A 17,570-nucleotide genomic window follows, 5' to 3' on the forward strand; every position below is an offset into this window, starting at 1 on the left:
TTATCAGGTAAGCCTTCATTTCGCAAGTCCTGATAATGTAATAATTCCCCAATATTGTAATAATTTAACAGCAGACCACCCATTACTTGGGTTCAAGTGGTGATACTGTGTAGGCAACTCTAGCTCAAGAGCTGTTGCGCCACCAACTGGTTGAAAGTTGAATGTTTATTAACTTTTGACCCGTTCATCCGTTTTTCACAAAGGATGTATCACTGGAACCCTTGGGCCAATCCGAGCTCAATGCATCTTCAATGGGGTTTTTTTCGGCCATATTGGATTTTCCGCCATCTTTGATTTGATCAGAAACCTTTAAAAGGCCTCTCTTATCACAAATTTTGTCTAATCTTCTCTTAACTTGGCCCAGATGATCTTCAGACAATGACACACAAATGCATTCAACATCTTCCTGAAATTCAAAGGCACTTGGCTGTGACAGCCCATCAAACTTGATGGTGAGGTTGCCAAACAGGAAGTAAGCCCATTTCTCAGTAACCCTTTAGCATATTTTAACCAAACTTGGTACATATGACATCATCACATGACTCATGACATCATCCTGGGGACACCCAAAACATCTGGTGACCTTTCACCTCTAGGGGGCCACATATTCTGTCCAATCTTCACGAAACTTGCGATATGTTCTTCAGACCAAGTTGAACAAATGTGTCAAACAGCTTTTTCAAATTCAAAACCATTTGGCTCTCTGACAGCCATGATAATCTTGAGTGCAGTATTTCTAGAATGCATTGGTGCAAGTGCTTCAAATTTGGTATGAGTGTTTGTAGGGACTTTAAAATTAATTGATTTGATGATGAAAGAACTCGGGACGCTCAAAGTGAAGTCGGATCAATGATAGGTACTATGGTTTTGCCAAAAATGCTTTCTGTTCGAGGCCAGAAATTCCAGTCCGTCAGTCTCTGCTGTCAGTGTGCCGGAACAGGTGCCAGTTAATTCTGTTGATTGCTTTGATCTGATTGCCTTTGATCTTTGATGTGATTACAGTTACAGATACATATTCACACACACACACACATGGCCGTAAGCACGCACACTCCTCACACATGCATACACATGCTTCATACGCACGCACACACCAACACACACACACATACTGGTTTATATGGTTTAGAAGAACATTTTCTCAAAACCTGTCCGGTGGTGGTTTAGCGGGACTACCCTTTCCCGAGGTCCTAGAGGTTTGGGAGTTAAACTAAAGCACTTCAAAAAATCTGAAAAAAATTCAGCTCACTTCAGAGTTCAGATACACCCTACACAACTCCATACACACCACCCTGATAGTATTGTGGTTTATGCAGACAACACGAATATGTGTCTTACAAGGTCATAACAAACATTATAAGGTCTTTAAAGGGCAATGATGTCACAATTTAAATGACCCCTCATTAACATAAATACACAAACCAGACAGCACACAACATTAACAGGACAGTCATTTTATTATCAATAAACTGCTCTTAAGTAAGAATACTGCCCATATATATATGTATATCGTATCAACATATCAAATAGTGAAATAAACATCACTGTGTGAAAATAAAAAAGTGTCAGAGCACTTAACAAAAACATACCTCACACATAGTTAGTCACTTTGTCAACAAAAACCAAACCCACAGGCAACTAGCAGCCTGCCACACAAGAGCCACAACTCCAAAAAAAAAAAAGCTTTATGCTAAAATATTCTCTTATTTATAACGACCCATGTTTAACAGGTGGCATTATTGAATATATCAGGGTATCAACATAACCATAACATACTGAACAACTGTGAACCCTGTGGATTTATAGCTTCTCTTTCTGTGACTGTCTCTTTGCAGCTATTCCTCTGTTTCTGACAAAGTCCCTTATATTTTGCACTGTTCTTTGTGCTAATGCAGGGCCTTCTACCAGCTTGCAATGACTACATTCATTTTTGGTGGCCAGTTTTCCTTTACAAATGTGACCTCTGAAATGCCGCATAACTGCAGCAACCTCAGGCTTAGACCACACTTTCTTTGGCACTCTTCTGGACTCATGGTCTTGACCAGCATCTTGTCCTAGAAGATATACAAAGTAAAAGAAAAAATATTACGCATACAAAACAATGTCTTGGCTGGTTGGATCAATCAAAAGCAAAGTTCAACTAATAAACAGATTCCTGTTTACTTGTTTCTGTGATGAGCGTTCTTGAATACTTAATTTTCAGTTCATGTTCACATTTTTACAAAGTGCTGTGCCACATGTCAGAAAGGTAAGTATAGCTTTAAAAGTAATGCATCAATAGTAAATACAAGGAACAGTAAACACAGATTGGTACGGCTGCACACAGGTAGGTTGTACCTTTGAGAAATTACCCCAGATTTAGGCTGTAGATTTAGGCCATCTCAGTCTCTTCTGTCTGTATAATCCCAGACTGACTGAATGATGCTTTATAACTCTGGCTGTTTGTTTGAGGTTGCTGTCTTGCAACAGAGTAAATTTGGGAATCATCAGACACCTCTCTGATGGTAGTGAGTGAGGAATAAGAATCTAGACGTCTGAAGTGCCAAAATGTTTTGCACCATAGTTTCAATTATTTGACATTTCATGTTTAGGATCATTTTGTAGAGAAGTGGTGCTGTTTGCTGATGCCTATTATCAGATTAAATCTAACATTAATTTTCAACGAAGGTGCAGAGAGACAGGAAACAGTCTTGACATGCAATAAAGGATATACAGGTTATGTGGTATTACAATTTTCTGAATTGCTATTCTGCGAACTAAATGCTCAGTGGTCTGAACCCATTTAGTGAATTGATCACTCTTTTGGCTAAACCATTAACAATTTTCACCTGTTAAACTTACAATTTGCAGATCTCATTTACCCTTTTTGCAAAACTCAAGACACATTTTCACTCACTAAAACACAAATTGCTTTGTGATGCACTTGTGATGCATGATGATTAGCCACAGGTGGCAGAAGTAACAGTTTTTCACAAATGCTATGACATTTCTTGAAACTTTCCACCCTTTTCTCAAAACAGTAAACACAAAATCTAATTTTCAAACTACATTCACAAAACCTGTGATCCTTCTTTTGGAAAATCAATCAAACGCCTCAAAACAGTTTCATCTGTGCTCAAAATCAAACAATGTTTTCAGATCACACACACACACACACACACACACACACACACACACACCAGTCAGAATTGCAACACTACTGAGCATTCAACACTTCAGAAAATGGAAAACAGTGTTCAGGACATGTAGCTCCAGAAAAAAAGGCTACTGTTATAATACAGTAAATGCATTTTGTGTTTTCCAATAACTCCAGTATTCATAACTCCATACCATGGTTTAGATATTTAATTGTAGATATTGCGTACTGCAAGTACTGCAAGAATTACAGTATTGACTGTCTGTGGATTCAGCACTTGCAAAAGGACGAAGAACAAAGACAAAATCATGCACATTACATTACACTGTATATGTGACTGCAAAATCAAAGTCAACAAGTGATTCATTCAGTCTCAGCATCACGTCTTAGTGCTGGGTCAGGCCAGAGGGCTTCCTCTGCATCACAGACAGCAGGGAAGATCACCCTGGTGGGCCTAATCTAGCCTTGATAAGAAGATTTTCCCATCTATAGGGTTTTTGGTCATATACCTTCCACCAAAAGAAAAACTCCAATCTGTTGGATTAAGGAAAAGGGAGTATGGTGGAAGGCCAACATTTATGAATTGCTGGTTGATGTTGAACCACTCTGGTATCACCCTTCAACACACCATGCCTCTTATGCACTCTGAACTGGCTTATATTGGTCATCACATCAATGAGCAACAAGTGCGAGTTTTTAGTGGTTGTGTATAAGCTATAATATCTGTGCTGAAGACTCTTCACACCGTAATGCTGTGATGCAACCAATACAGTATAAGCCAGTTCCGAGTGCACAGGTGGCATGGGTGAGTTGAAGGGTAACACCAGAGTGGTTCAACATCAACCAGCAAATCATAAATGTTTGCCTTCCACCACACTCCCCTTTCCTGACAGAACTCTTCCTAATAGAAGAGTTTTTCTCCGCATGGTGGTGGAAGGTATATGACTAAAACCCTATAGAAGGGAGAATCTCCTACAGGTCATGGGATTGTCCTGTGGTGACACAGGTGTAGAGTCTCACCAAGACTGGATCTGGCACACCAGAGGGTTTTTGTAATGTAGATGAAGTCCTCTGGCCTGACCCAGCACAAAGACATGATAGTGAAGCTGAATGAATCACTTGTTGACTATGATTTTGCAGTTACATTTTCAGCATAATGTAATGTGCTTTTCAGTTAGATTTTGTGTTTGTTCTTTTGCCTTTTGCACTGAATCATATACAATATCTAAACTGTGTTACTGAGTTGTGAATATTTTTTTTGAAAACACAAAATGCATCTACTTTATTATATACAATAACATTTTTTTCTGGAGCTGCATGTCTTGAACACTGTTTTCCATTTTCTGATGCGAGTTTAATGAATGCTCAGTAATGTTTGTGACATTGTTTGACTCCGCAAGAAGGCTTATGGTAGACGTTTTGTGAATGCAGTATGTAAATCGGGTTTTGTGTTAACAGTTTTGAGAGAAGGGTGGGAGGTTTCAAGAAATCTTAGCAATTGTAAAAAAAAACTAACTGTATATACACATCATACGTAAATGCAACATAGTTTTTAAGTCCTTTGTCCATAGTTTTTATTTTTCATTGTGATATTCTTTTTATACTTTGTGTCTTTTTGTATTGTCTTTTTTTGGATTTTATATCTTAAATGTCTTTTTATATGTTGTGTAAAGATGTGTTACAATCAAACTTACTTTCAGAGAGAGGGGCAGTCTCATTCACTGTGGACGTCACTGATGACACTGCTTCTGCAATACACATTATTTGTCAAAAGTTTTCTTATGGAAAAAAACACATTTGATCAAAAACAACTGTAAAAGTAACTGAAGAAGTAACTTACCTAAATCTGCAGCATCATGGACCTGCTCCGTAGCTGTAGAGTCGGTTGCAGCATCCACAGCCTCACTAGTGTCACACTCTGTGAATTCTGTGCCACTGCCATCAGATTCACTGTCACTGTCTTTGGCCTCAGTGTCACTTAATGCGATTTCACCTAGGAGACGGTGTTAGTAAAAGTCTTATGAATAGCAGAAAACTAATTAAAACAACAAACAAAGCAAAACTGGACTTGGACATGGAAATATTTTAAAGATGTATAGTAGTATCATTCAATGCCACAATTCTACAAATGGCACCATGGTGTAACATGATGAGATGCCAACTTAATGGCCATTGCTAACCTGATTGATTGGTCATTATCATGTGTTGACAAGACTAACTTAGCATTCAGAACCCCCCCACTAATATCAGTGCTAATTTCTGTACAAACCTTCTATTTCAATCTCATCCAGGGATTTTCCCTGCATGCTGGAAAGATGTCCTTTCTCCATTGATAAAAGCAGTTTAGAAATCTTGGCCAGCTGTGTTGTGGGAACTGGTAATCTGTAGAAGTCGCGGTGAACACGGATGTCGTGTCCCAGGAAATCTGCGACCTGATCAAGTTCATTGTTTTTCAAATTAAGGACCTGAGAGAGTGTTGCAACATGTTTCCTTAGTTGTGTCGACCTGAGATGCTCAGGGTGCTTTGCTCCACACTGGCTTGCATGAACACGCAAACAGTCCTGCCCTCTGTAATGGGTCATTGATTTAGGTCTTGCAAACAGGAAGATATTTGTGGCACAAACACCACACTCAGTCCTTTGACTGGTCAGTAGTGAGAGAGCATCCACCATCCTTGGTGTTAGCAGAACTGCAACCTTTCTGCCCCTTTTCCCCATGATTTCGATTCGGCTGAAATAGTTGTAAAGCTTCTGTTCAGTCTTTGACAAACCCATGGCAACATCTTCATGGAGCTTTGTGTTGTCTCTTTCATGGAAACTTTTGAGGCGCATTTTTGAAACCTCCCCAGCTCGTCTTCGATTGAACACAATGATTTGTGCAAGTGTAACTTTTGCAAGTTGTGCATAGTTCTGAGTCGTGGCCTTCTCCTTTAAGTTGCAAAAGGCACTTTCTGCAGATTTCTCAAGGTACTGGTGAAGAATGCGAACATCCTCAGTGAAGGGTAAAGTTGATGGCTTGTTGTACTTTGCATCACTCAGTGTGTTCAAGGCACTGTGAGACACCATCTCAGACCACTTGGAGGAGTACAACTTCTTGAATGTGTCAGTGGACTTGATCAGTTCTTCATGTTCTGCCATGAGGGCCCTACAGTGGATAATGTCACAAACTTTGTGCAATGTGTGCCCCAATTTCAATGCAAGGCTTGGTGTTCCATATGAGTGTTTTTCTTCATCAAAACCAGAAACTTTCTTTACAGCTTGCACAACCCTCTGGAAGTTAGCAGGTTTAACAGCCTCCTCCAGGTTATGTACTGAGAAGTCTGTGCGCAGACATAACAACAAACGCCCCACTTCACGAAGCTTCTGTCGCATGTATTCATACTTTGTAGGGTCTTGTCCATGTCTGTTGTAGAGTGACTGGGCAAACTGAATAATAGAGAGGTCATTTCTCACAGCTGAGGCAACCTCATCCTGTTTCATGGCACTAAGGAGCTTCCAAACTCCAGCTGAGATCTGGTGACAAGATGCAGACTCTTGAGCGACAGCCAAACCCAGTACTTTGGTCCTCCCAGGTTCTTTTTCCAAATCTCCATCTTCTGGCTTGCAGGGGCATCTGCGGGCATGTCTCCAAAGCTCTTTCCGGAGGTACATCCCTTGACAGTACATACAGTGAACAAACTTTCCTGCCACTGCTTTAGCCTTTGGTTTTCTCTTTACTTTCAGCGGGCCTGTTCCACCTTGTAAAACAGCAGTATTATGTCTAAAGTTTCCCTTATTCCTCATTTTTTCTAACAATATTTTACGCTCCTTTGAGTGGTAAGGCAGGGAAAAAACATGTACAACTTCTGCATGTGTAGTGTGTGTCTTCAAGTGGCGAGAAATTTTGCTTTGTGGTTGACCACAAATGTAACAGTAATTTTTAGTACTCATAGTCAAATGTGTTGATTCTTGGTTGTGAGGCTCTGCTTGATCATCTAGCTTTTTCTTCTTCTTCGGCAAGGTTTTCATAGAATTTGCAGAGCCTGATGTTTCTTTAAGGGGCATTTGACCTTTTGATGTACTGGGCACAACTGGGATGCCTGTGTCTGACCCATAAGATGTCCCAGCATCAGGTATTACTGGTTTTACCTGAATCTGTCCACCGTTAGACCGAATAGGCATGAAAGGTATACTTGTGTCTGAATCTTCATCATCATCTTGAAACTCTGAGTCTGGTACGTAATCCACATCAGAATGATCCTGATCATCATCAGATATTGGATCCACATTGGAATGTGGTATGCTATCCTCATCTGACAGCAGTTCATCCTCTGAACATTTTGAAAGCTGTTGCTCCTGAAATGGTGAGACAACACATTTTAGGTATGGACATTTTACATTTACTTAAAAAATTTAAGACAACCTCAGTCGATACTTACCTGTGATTGGTGGGGGAGGTTTTCATTTATAATTCGTCTGAAACAGGTTTTATGCCAGACACCTGAACAAACTGTAACACATTTTTAAATTATTAATTTAAACTTTGTCTGTTTACATTTTTCCTTTCTAAAAGTAATGATTTGGAATACACACAAACTGCATGACAAGCATGACACCCTCACAGATTTTGTCAGTGCCAGTGAAGCGAAATGAACTGCGTACCAAGGATGAGTGGTTAATTATACATTAGAATACACTACATATATCAGGTACATGATTAGGTACATCTGAATAAAACAAAAAGAAGAAGCGTTAATTCAACTTTCTGATCATTTGAAGCTTCAGTTTAACTCTGTTGTTGTTGTCTGTGTGATACAGATAAGTGTTTCTAGTATTTAGCCTACCATTAATGATGGAAAGAGAGAAGACAAAGAAATTAGAAACATCTCTTACATGACAAAATACAGCTAAGCAGCACCACAAACATCAGCTTCCAAAATGTTCAGAAAGTTCAATCAAAACATCCTAAAAGAGTATCAGCAAAAATATTATTACTATAATTAATTGCAGGACTGTTGTACTACACTGCATTAGTTTCAGATATACCTAATGTACTGCATACTGAGTCTGAATTCACCTACTGTCATTAGCCACACAAAGGACTCACCTTTGCACTTATAGCCAAGCCACTTTAAGGAGGCTACAGGTCCCACACACTGAAGGCATTTGTCCAAGGAGGATACTGTTGCGCACACAAGGCGGTGATTTTGACACTGTTGGCAGAAAATATTTTACATTCACATTTCAATGCTGAAAATGCTCAAAATTACAACAGTGTTGTATGTAAATTTGACTTATTTGTTAAGATCACAAAAAAGAAGTATTGCTCCGATAGGAATAGATCTTGTTCTACTTCCAATGTAATACTTTGATCAGACATAACCAACTTAACATTCTCATGAAAGCAAAAAACAGATCAGGTGCAGGTTGTTCAAGTATTTTTAAAAAACAAAATGATGACACGGAAGGAAGGACCTTGTTAACTGTATGGACCTCCTAAGTCATATTAGAGCGGATCACTGCTTTATACACACACACACAGAATCAGACATTATACTGACCTACACTTCCATATCATGGCCCTTACATACCATTGTCCATATAAATCATATCAAAGTCAGGTGACTGCACACACACATACACACCCGACTGATCAAGCATGTTGCTGAAGTCTGCCACAAGTATCATCAATAAGAAATGCATTAAATTGTATTTACCTTTCCATGCCCGCTGAGTGGACCAGGACCTGGACTTGTCTGAATCTGGTCTTCACCTATCTGGATCCGACTGCTCTCAGCCATTAGCTATAGCAGATAAAACATATAGAAAAGAGGCATTAAAAACACAGGCCCTGAGAATGTACCACTCAAGAAGATATGTTAGGTCTGAATAAATAGGACAATCCCATATTTCATAAAAATATTGTGAAGAAAGCTAATGAAGATATACCTCTTCAAAATCTTCAGTTAGGGGTGTCAAAATTGTAGTCTCAGAATTTTCCTGAGGTATTTCCTCATCAGGATTCTACAAAAAGAAGAAAATATGGCATTAAAATACCTTTAAGACAGGTTTTTAGATGTATAAATTCACGTAAAAGAGGCATCAAGACTGTGTCTTATTAGTGTTTTGTGGGAAGAAACACCTACTTGAACTGTTTTAGTAACTTGGAAGGCCAAATGACTACAGTCTGTAGACTAGTCCATGACTATAAAAACAATAATCTTCCAAATTAGTATATGATTCCTTCCTCCATGCTAGAACTTTGGCTTTACGAGTGACTCCGTGCCTTTATAGTTCCTAAATTTGTATCAATGAGTTTTGAGTAAGATCTTGTTCTACTTCCCATTTATGACTCACAACCCAGTTCCCTTCGATCAGACATAACCAACTTAACATTCTCATTAAAGCAACAAACAGATCAGATGCAGGTTGTTCAAGTATTTTTAAAAAACAAAATGATGACACGGAAGGAAGGACCTTGTTAACTGTATGGACCTCCTAAGTCATATTAGAGCGGATCACTGCTTTATACACACACACACAGAATCAGACATTATACTGACCTACACTTTCATATCATGGCCCTTACATACCATTGTCCATATAAATCATATCAAAGTCAGGTGACTGCACACACACATACACACCCGACTGATCAAGCATGTTGCTGAAGTCTGCCACAAGTATCATCAATAAGAAATGCATTAAATTGTATTTACCTTTCCATGCCCGCTGAGTGGACCAGGACCTGGACTTGTCTGAATCTGGTCTTCACCTATCTGGATCCGACTGCTCTCAGCCATTAGCTATAGCAGATAAAACATATAGAAAAGAGGCATTAAAAACACAGGCCCTGAGAATGTACCACTCAAGAAGATATGTTAGGTCTGAATAAAGAATGAGAGGGAAGCTTTGGTTTGATCGTCACTGGATAATATTCTAAGACAGAATGAAAGATATCAATGACAATTTATTCTTAATGAAGATATACCTCTTCAAAATCTTCAGATGAGGATGCCAAAATTGTAGTCTCAGAATTTTCCTGAGGTATTTCCTCATTAGGATTCTACAAAAAGAAGAAAATATGGCATTAAAATACCTTTAAGACAGGTTTTTAGATGTATAAAATAATGTAAAAGAGGCATCAAGACTGTGTCTCATTAGTGTTTTGTGGGAAGAAACATCTACTTGAACTGTTTTAGTAACTTGGAAGGCCAAATGACTACAGTCTGTAGACTAGTCCATGACTATAAAAACAATAATCTTCCAAATTAGTATATGATTCCTTCCTCCATGCTAGAACTTTGGCTTTACGAGTGACTCCGTGCCTTTATAGTTCCTAAATTTGTATCAATGAGTTTTGAGTAAGATCTTGTTCTACTTCCCATTTATGACTCACAACCCAGTTCCCTTCGATCAGACATAACCAACTTAACATTCTCATTAAAGCAACAAACAGATCAGATGCAGGTTGTTCAAGTATTTTTAAAAAACAAAATGATGACACGGAAGGAAGGACCTTGTTAACTGTATGGACCTCCTAAGTCATATTAGAGCGGATCACTGCTTTATACACACACACACAGAATCAGACATTATACTGACCTACACTTTCATATCATGGCCCTTACATACCATTGTCCATATAAATCATATCACAGTCAGGTGACTGCACACACACATACACACCCGACTGATCAAGCATGTTGCTGAAGTCTGCCACAAGTATCATCAATAAGAAATGCATTAAATTGTATTTACCTTTCCATGCCCGCTGAGTGGACCAGGACCTGGACTTGTCTGAATCTGGTCTTCACCTATCTGGATCCGACTGCTCTCAGCCATTAGCTATAGCAGATAAAGCATATGGAAAAGAGGCATTAAAAACACAGGCCCTGAGAATGTACCACTCAAGAAGATATGTTAGGTCTGAATAAATGGGACATTTTTTTATTTCATAAAAATATTGTGAAGAAAGCTAATGAAGATATACCTCTTCAAAATCTTCAGTTAGGGGTATCAAAATTGTAGTCTCAGAATTTTCCTGAGGTATTTCCTCATCAGGATTCTACAAAAAGAAGAAAATATGGCATTAAAATACCTTTAAGACAGGTTTTTAGATGTATAAATTCACGTAAAAGAGGCATCAAGACTGTGTCTCATTAGTGTTTTGTGGGAAGAAACATCTACTTGAACTGTTTTAGTAACTTGGAAGGCCAAATGACTACAGTCTGTAGACTAGTCCATGACTATAAAAACAATAATCTTCCAAATTAGTATATGATTCCTTCCTCCATGCTAGAACTTTGGCTTTACGAGTGACTCCGTGCCTTTATAGTTCCTAAATTTGTATCAATGAGTTTTGAGTAAGATCTTGTTCTACTTCCCATTTATGACTCACAACCCAGTTCCCTTCGATCAGACATAACCAACTTAACATTCTCATTAAAGCAACAAACAGATCAGGTGCAGGTTGTTCAAGTATTTTTAAAAAACAAAATGATGACACGGAAGGAAGGACCTTGTTAACTGTATGGACCTCCTAAGTCATATTAGAGCGGATCACTGCTTTATACACACACACACAGAATCAGACATTATACTGACCTACACTTTCATATCATGGCCCTTACATACCATTGTCCATATAAATCATATCAAAGTCAGGTGACTGCACACACACATACACACCCGACTGATCAAGCATGTTGCTGAAGTCTGCCACAAGTATCATCAATAAGAAATGCATTAAATTGTATTTACCTTTCCATGCCCGCTGAGTGGACCAGGACCTGGACTTGTCTGAATCTGGTCTTCAACTATCTGGATCCGACTGCTCTCAGCCATTAGCTATAGCAGATAAAACATATAGAAAAGAGGCATTAAAAACACAGGCCCTGAGAATGTACCACTCAAGAAGATATGTTAGGTCTGAATAAAGAATGAGAGGGAAGCTTTGGTTTGATCGTCACTGGATAATATTCTAAGACAGAATGAAAGATATCAATGACAATTTATTCTTAATGAAGATATACCTCTTCAAAATCTTCAGATGAGGATGCCAAAATTGTAGTCTCAGAATTTTCCTGAGGTATTTCCTCATTAGGATTCTACAAAAAGAAGAAAATATGGCATTAAAATACCTTTAAGACAGGTTTTTAGATGTATAAAATAATGTAAAAGAGGCATCAAGACTGTGTCTCATTAGTGTTTTGTGGGAAGAAACATCTACTTGAACTGTTTTAGTAACTTGGAAGGCCAAATGACTACAGTCTGTAGACTAGTCCATGACTATAAAAACAATAATCTTCCAAATTAGTATATGATTCCTTCCTCCATGCTAGAACTTTGGCTTTACGAGTGACTCCGTGCCTTTATAGTTCCTAAATTTGTATCAATGAGTTTTGAGTAAGATCTTGTTCTACTTCCCATTTATGACTCACAACCCAGTTCCCTTCGATCAGACATAACCAACTTAACATTCTCATTAAAGCAACAAACAGATCAGATGCAGGTTGTTCAAGTATTTTTAAAAAACAAAATGATGACACGGAAGGAAGGACCTTGTTAACTGTATGGACCTCCTAAGTCATATTAGAGCGGATCACTGCTTTATACACACACACACAGAATCAGACATTATACTGACCTACACTTTCATATCATGGCCCTTACATACCATTGTCCATATAAATCATATCACAGTCAGGTGACTGCACACACACATACACACCCGACTGATCAAGCATGTTGCTGAAGTCTGCCACAAGTATCATCAATAAGAAATGCATTAAATTGTATTTACCTTTCCATGCCCGCTGAGTGGACCAGGACCTGGACTTGTCTGAATCTGGTCTTCACCTATCTGGATCCGACTGCTCTCAGCCATTAGCTATAGCAGATAAAGCATATGGAAAAGAGGCATTAAAAACACAGGCCCTGAGAATGTACCACTCAAGAAGATATGTTAGGTCTGAATAAATGGGACATTTTTTTATTTCATAAAAATATTGTGAAGAAAGCTAATGAAGATATACCTCTTCAAAATCTTCAGATGAGGATGCCAAAATTGTAGTCTCAGAATTTTCCTGAGGTATTTCCTCATTAGGATTCTACAAAAAGAAGAAAATATGGCATTAAAATACCTTTAAGACAGGTTTTTAGATGTATAAAATAATGTAAAAGAGGCATCAAGACTGTGTCTCATTAGTGTTTTGTGGGAAGAAACACCTACTTGAACTGTTTTAGTAACTTGGAAGGCCAAATGACTACAGTCTGTAGACTAGTCCATGACTATAAAAACAATAATCTTCCAAATTAGTATATGATTCCTTCCTCCATGCTAGAACTTCGGCTTTACGAGTGACTCCGTGCCTTTATAGTTCCTAAATTTGTATCAATGAGTTTTGAGTAAGATCTTGTTCTACTTCCCATTTATGACTCACAACCCAGTTCCCTTCGATCAGACATAACCAACTTAACATTCTCATTAAAGCAACAAACAGATCAGATGCAGGTTGTTCAAGTATTTTTAAAAAACAAAATGATGACACGGAAGGAAGGACCTTGTTAACTGTATGGACCTCCTAAGTCATATTAGAGCGGATCACTGCTTTATACACACACACACAGAATCAGACATTATACTGACCTACACTTTCATATCATGGCCCTTACATACCATTGTCCATATAAATCATATCAAAGTCAGGTGACTGCACACACACATACACACCCGACTGATCAAGCATGTTGCTGAAGTCTGCCACAAGTATCATCAATAAGAAATGCATTAAATTGTATTTACCTTTCCATGCCCGCTGAGTGGACCAGGACCTGGACTTGTCTGAATCTGGTCTTCAACTATCTGGATCCGACTGCTCTCAGCCAATGGCTATAGCAGATAAAGCATATGGAAAAGAGGCATTAAAAACACAGGCCCTGAGAATGTACCACTCAAGAAGATATGTTAGGTCTGAATAAATGGGACATTTTTTTATTTCATAAAAATATTGTGAAGAAAGCTAATGAAGATATACCTCTTCAAAATCTTCAGTTAGGGGTGTCAAAATTGTAGTCTCAGAATTTTCCTGAGGTATTTCCTCATCAGGATTCTACAAAAAGAAGAAAATATGGCATTAAAATACCTTTAAGACAGGTTTTTAGATGTATAAATTCATGTAAAAGAGGCACCAAGACTGTGTCTCATTAGTGTTTTGTGGGAAGAAACATCTACTTGAACTGTTTTAGTAACTTGGAAGGCCAAATGACTACAGTCTGTAGATTAGTCCATGTGATGTCTCAATCAATTGTTAATCTACAGTATTGTTAACAAAGACACACCTCTTAAAAATCTTCAGCTGTGGATGATGAAATTGTGGCAACGTGATATCAAAGAGCTGAACCAACAGTCCCCATCCACTAGTAGCCATTATGGAACCCACCATGCACATTTCATTTCTGCTACCTGCATTTGGTAGTGTTGCAGTATTTGTACTGCATAAAAATCTAACTTACCTGATCAAAGCTTTTAACCAGTTGACCAGTTGATGCAGCCATAGATGCCTTTTTTCGCCTCCGACTAGTTGATGCCTTTTGAGTACCTGTAGTGGGCTCCGATATGGACACCTCATCCTGATGCCCCTCCATAGATGTTTCTTTAAGTGTCTGGAGATTTTAATGACAGATATCAGACTGATGAAATCAAGGAAATATAAATGTTCTAATACAATCATTGTCTTTCATGTGTGTATGTGGCAGTGTAGATGTATTTCACTACATCAACCATGAATTTGAATTACTGTATTTAATGCACTATAAATTATGTTACGGACAAAGCAAGATAGAATATGTTTATGTATGGTAATTATTGTATGGTAAGAGGATGTCCTTTATGAGAACTATGAGTTTCACAAAGTATAATTTTGACCACCTTGCATCTCCATGGCCAGTCTGATTCACCATAATTATAGGTGATCTCCTCTCCTGGACTTATGTCATGTGTTGCAAACAAACACAGATGGGGCTTCCCTTCCACTGTCAAGTACTTCATCTTGGCATTGGGATTTAAATGGTCATCATTTACAAGCCTTCCAAGTGACCCATCCTCTTTTGCTGCGTCAACACTACAAAAGCAACGGAAACAAATGAGTCCAAATCGTTTGTAATTTGGCAATATAAATTTGCCTGACTTAGAACAACAATATATATCAACAATCAAGAATATATTCAGGAAACTAGTTTTTGGCTTATGACCATTGTATACATTCAGTGAAACCAAAAAAAAGTGTAGTTTAATTCTGATTAGAAAAAGCGATGACATAACACTTACCACCACAGTTTTCCATTAAAACGGAACTCAAACATGAACACCTTCAGGCTGTCATGGTAAAGTCTCTGTCTGCTCTCACATTCTTGCCTACTTATTAGTTCCCCTCTATATTCCAACAGAAAATCTCCTTTTTCAAATGGAGTGGAGGTGAAGATACCACGACCTAGTTAAAACACACATAACAAATAGACAAAAAGTAAGGTGAAATATTTAAACTTAAACCATGATTAACCAATTAGAGGATTCCACCTACCTTTAAAGGCACTGATGTATCTGATGTCAAGTCCCACTTTGTCCCTTCCAGCACTCGCATAAAATTTTGCATCGTCCGTGGGATTAATGCGTCTTCGCCTTTGCATGTTTTCCTGGCATGGAGGGCAAGCATAATGTTGTCTGACAGTATACAACATTTTCTACAATATGGGAACCTCTGACTAAACCAACTCCGGTTATCCCCTTACAGCTGACATATCCAAACTATTCCACAAAGGGCCATGTGGCTGCAGTTTTTGTTCCAACCAAGCAGCAGCACACCTGACTTTTTGATTGGTCACTCTGTGTGCTTTTGATCGGTTGGAACAAAAACCTGCAGCCACATGGCGCTTTGTGGAATATTTTGGACATACCTGCCTTACAGTCTTTATTTGGTTGTGCATTGTGTGATGGCCCCTTGAAATTGCATTTTGTGGTCTCTATGACTTCACATTTAAATTATGACATTAACATGAATAAGGGCTTGAGATTTTATCATTACAATGTGTGTTATCAGAGGGTTTTAAACTGTTCCATCATTATTTAATGAACAAAAGGCAACTAACTAGGCAAAGATCCCTCTTTAAACCAAAAAAAAAAAAGACTTAAAAAATAATCAACTAACCAATATAACAAGCATGAGACTGTGTTCATAACTCATACCTGCCCCAGTACTCAGGTAATTAAATTTACAGATTGACATTATCATTCCTTTTTAATCCCTTTAACTGCTTGTGTCACTGTTTTCTCTATAACACAACATCACTTAGGCTACAAAACTAACAGCTGCTGTGCACACATGATAGCTATATTAGCTGAATTACCCTATTACAATGCTAAATGCTAACGTTAAATAAAAAGAGCACATGTCTGTGTACAGATGCTACAGGTGCACATGTGCTAGCTACGTTAGCCGAATTAGCTTCTTACAACACAAAATGCAAAATCATCCACACCAAAAACACACATATTACTGTGTACAGAGGCTATTGCTCTCATCAAAACACTTACTCAAGCAAAAAAGCGACTGTATTTATCAATATCTTTGCTTACCTGTGCTTTTAATCCTCCGATCACGGCATCCTGCAGCTCTTTAAAAGGGGGCGTGTCGCGTTGACGGAGCTTGGAATGACGTCACGTAGCATGTGCGTAAAGCAGCCAATCACAACGCAGCCCGCCAAAATTCGCCGTGTGTATCAGAAATGTGTAAAAAACTGCAATACCTCCCTGTCCGCATGGCGTGCTGGACTATACACTGGGATACACTCAAAGTCAGGTCAAACGGTTAAGACGGACTATCAAAATAAAAGAGAGGATATGTTATTTAGATGCTACTGAGTGAGAATACACTGTTTGATTTATACGGACTTTGGCATGGTCCGTATAATACCCTACTGTTCGCGTAATGTCGGCACGTAGTCAGGTGTATTGTCCGTCTATACCATATAAACACACACACACACACACACACACACACGCACACAGTAACTTTATGTGATTTTAATTACACACACACACACACACACATTTTGAGGTTAAAGGGCATAGTTTGAAAACTCTGAAGAATCTCATCATAGTGTACACACACCGGCAGTAGCCCCTGTGGCCCTTTCAGAATTTCCCCAGAGGAAATTTTCTAGTTGTTATTATCATTACTACTATAACTACTATTCTCTTTAATCATTTCAACAACCACAAAATTCCACAATATGCTTCATGGACACGAGGCCAGACAGAGGTCTGCTGATGCAAATATATTTTTACCTCCAACCACCTTCACTGGTCACCCCGGCCATCATAGTTACACCATAACCAGTGAACAAATTTCTCACTGTGTGTCCATTGGCATGACATGGCAGAGAATTGCATCTTG

The 17,570-nt window shown here is 38.5% G+C and overlaps 1 protein-coding gene across 1 annotated transcript; it reads right to left on the reverse strand.

Annotated features, from left to right (window-relative positions):
- Positions 1–1,438: 1,438 nt before the first annotated feature.
- Positions 1,439–17,133, reverse strand: LOC131982827 (uncharacterized). Its single transcript, XM_059347457.1, has 23 exons — positions 16,751–17,133; positions 15,699–15,810; positions 15,446–15,608; positions 15,047–15,239; positions 14,632–14,781; positions 14,154–14,228; positions 13,922–14,008; positions 13,152–13,226; positions 12,920–13,006; positions 12,150–12,224; positions 11,878–11,964; positions 11,108–11,182; positions 10,876–10,962; positions 10,106–10,180; positions 9,834–9,920; positions 9,064–9,138; positions 8,832–8,918; positions 8,222–8,327; positions 7,554–7,624; positions 5,406–7,470; positions 4,977–5,129; positions 4,831–4,884; positions 1,439–2,054 (listed from the first exon to the last, which is right to left on the reverse strand). Exons 2-23 carry the CDS (start codon positions 15,802–15,804, stop codon positions 1,801–1,803), a joined length of 4,287 nt encoding a protein of 1,428 aa, XP_059203440.1. The 5' UTR covers positions 15,805–15,810; positions 16,751–17,133; the 3' UTR covers positions 1,439–1,800.
- Between the last annotated feature and the right edge of the window lie 437 nt (positions 17,134–17,570).

Source organism: Centropristis striata, chromosome 13, assembly GCF_030273125.1.
Source record: "Centropristis striata isolate RG_2023a ecotype Rhode Island chromosome 13, C.striata_1.0, whole genome shotgun sequence".
NCBI lineage: Eukaryota > Metazoa > Chordata > Actinopteri > Perciformes > Serranidae > Centropristis > Centropristis striata.

Coding starts and splice junctions, on each gene's coding strand:
- LOC131982827 (XM_059347457.1), bottom strand. CDS start 15,804: ATGCAAAGGCGAAGACGCATTAATCCCACGGACGATGCAAAATTTTAT. Junction 5,130..5,405: donor GGATGAGATTGAAATAGAAG/GTTTGTACAGAA, acceptor ACCGTCTCCTAG/GTGAAATCGCATTAAGTGAC. Junction 4,885..4,976: donor CCATGATGCTGCAGATTTAG/GTAAGTTACTTC, acceptor TGTGTATTGCAG/AAGCAGTGTCATCAGTGACG.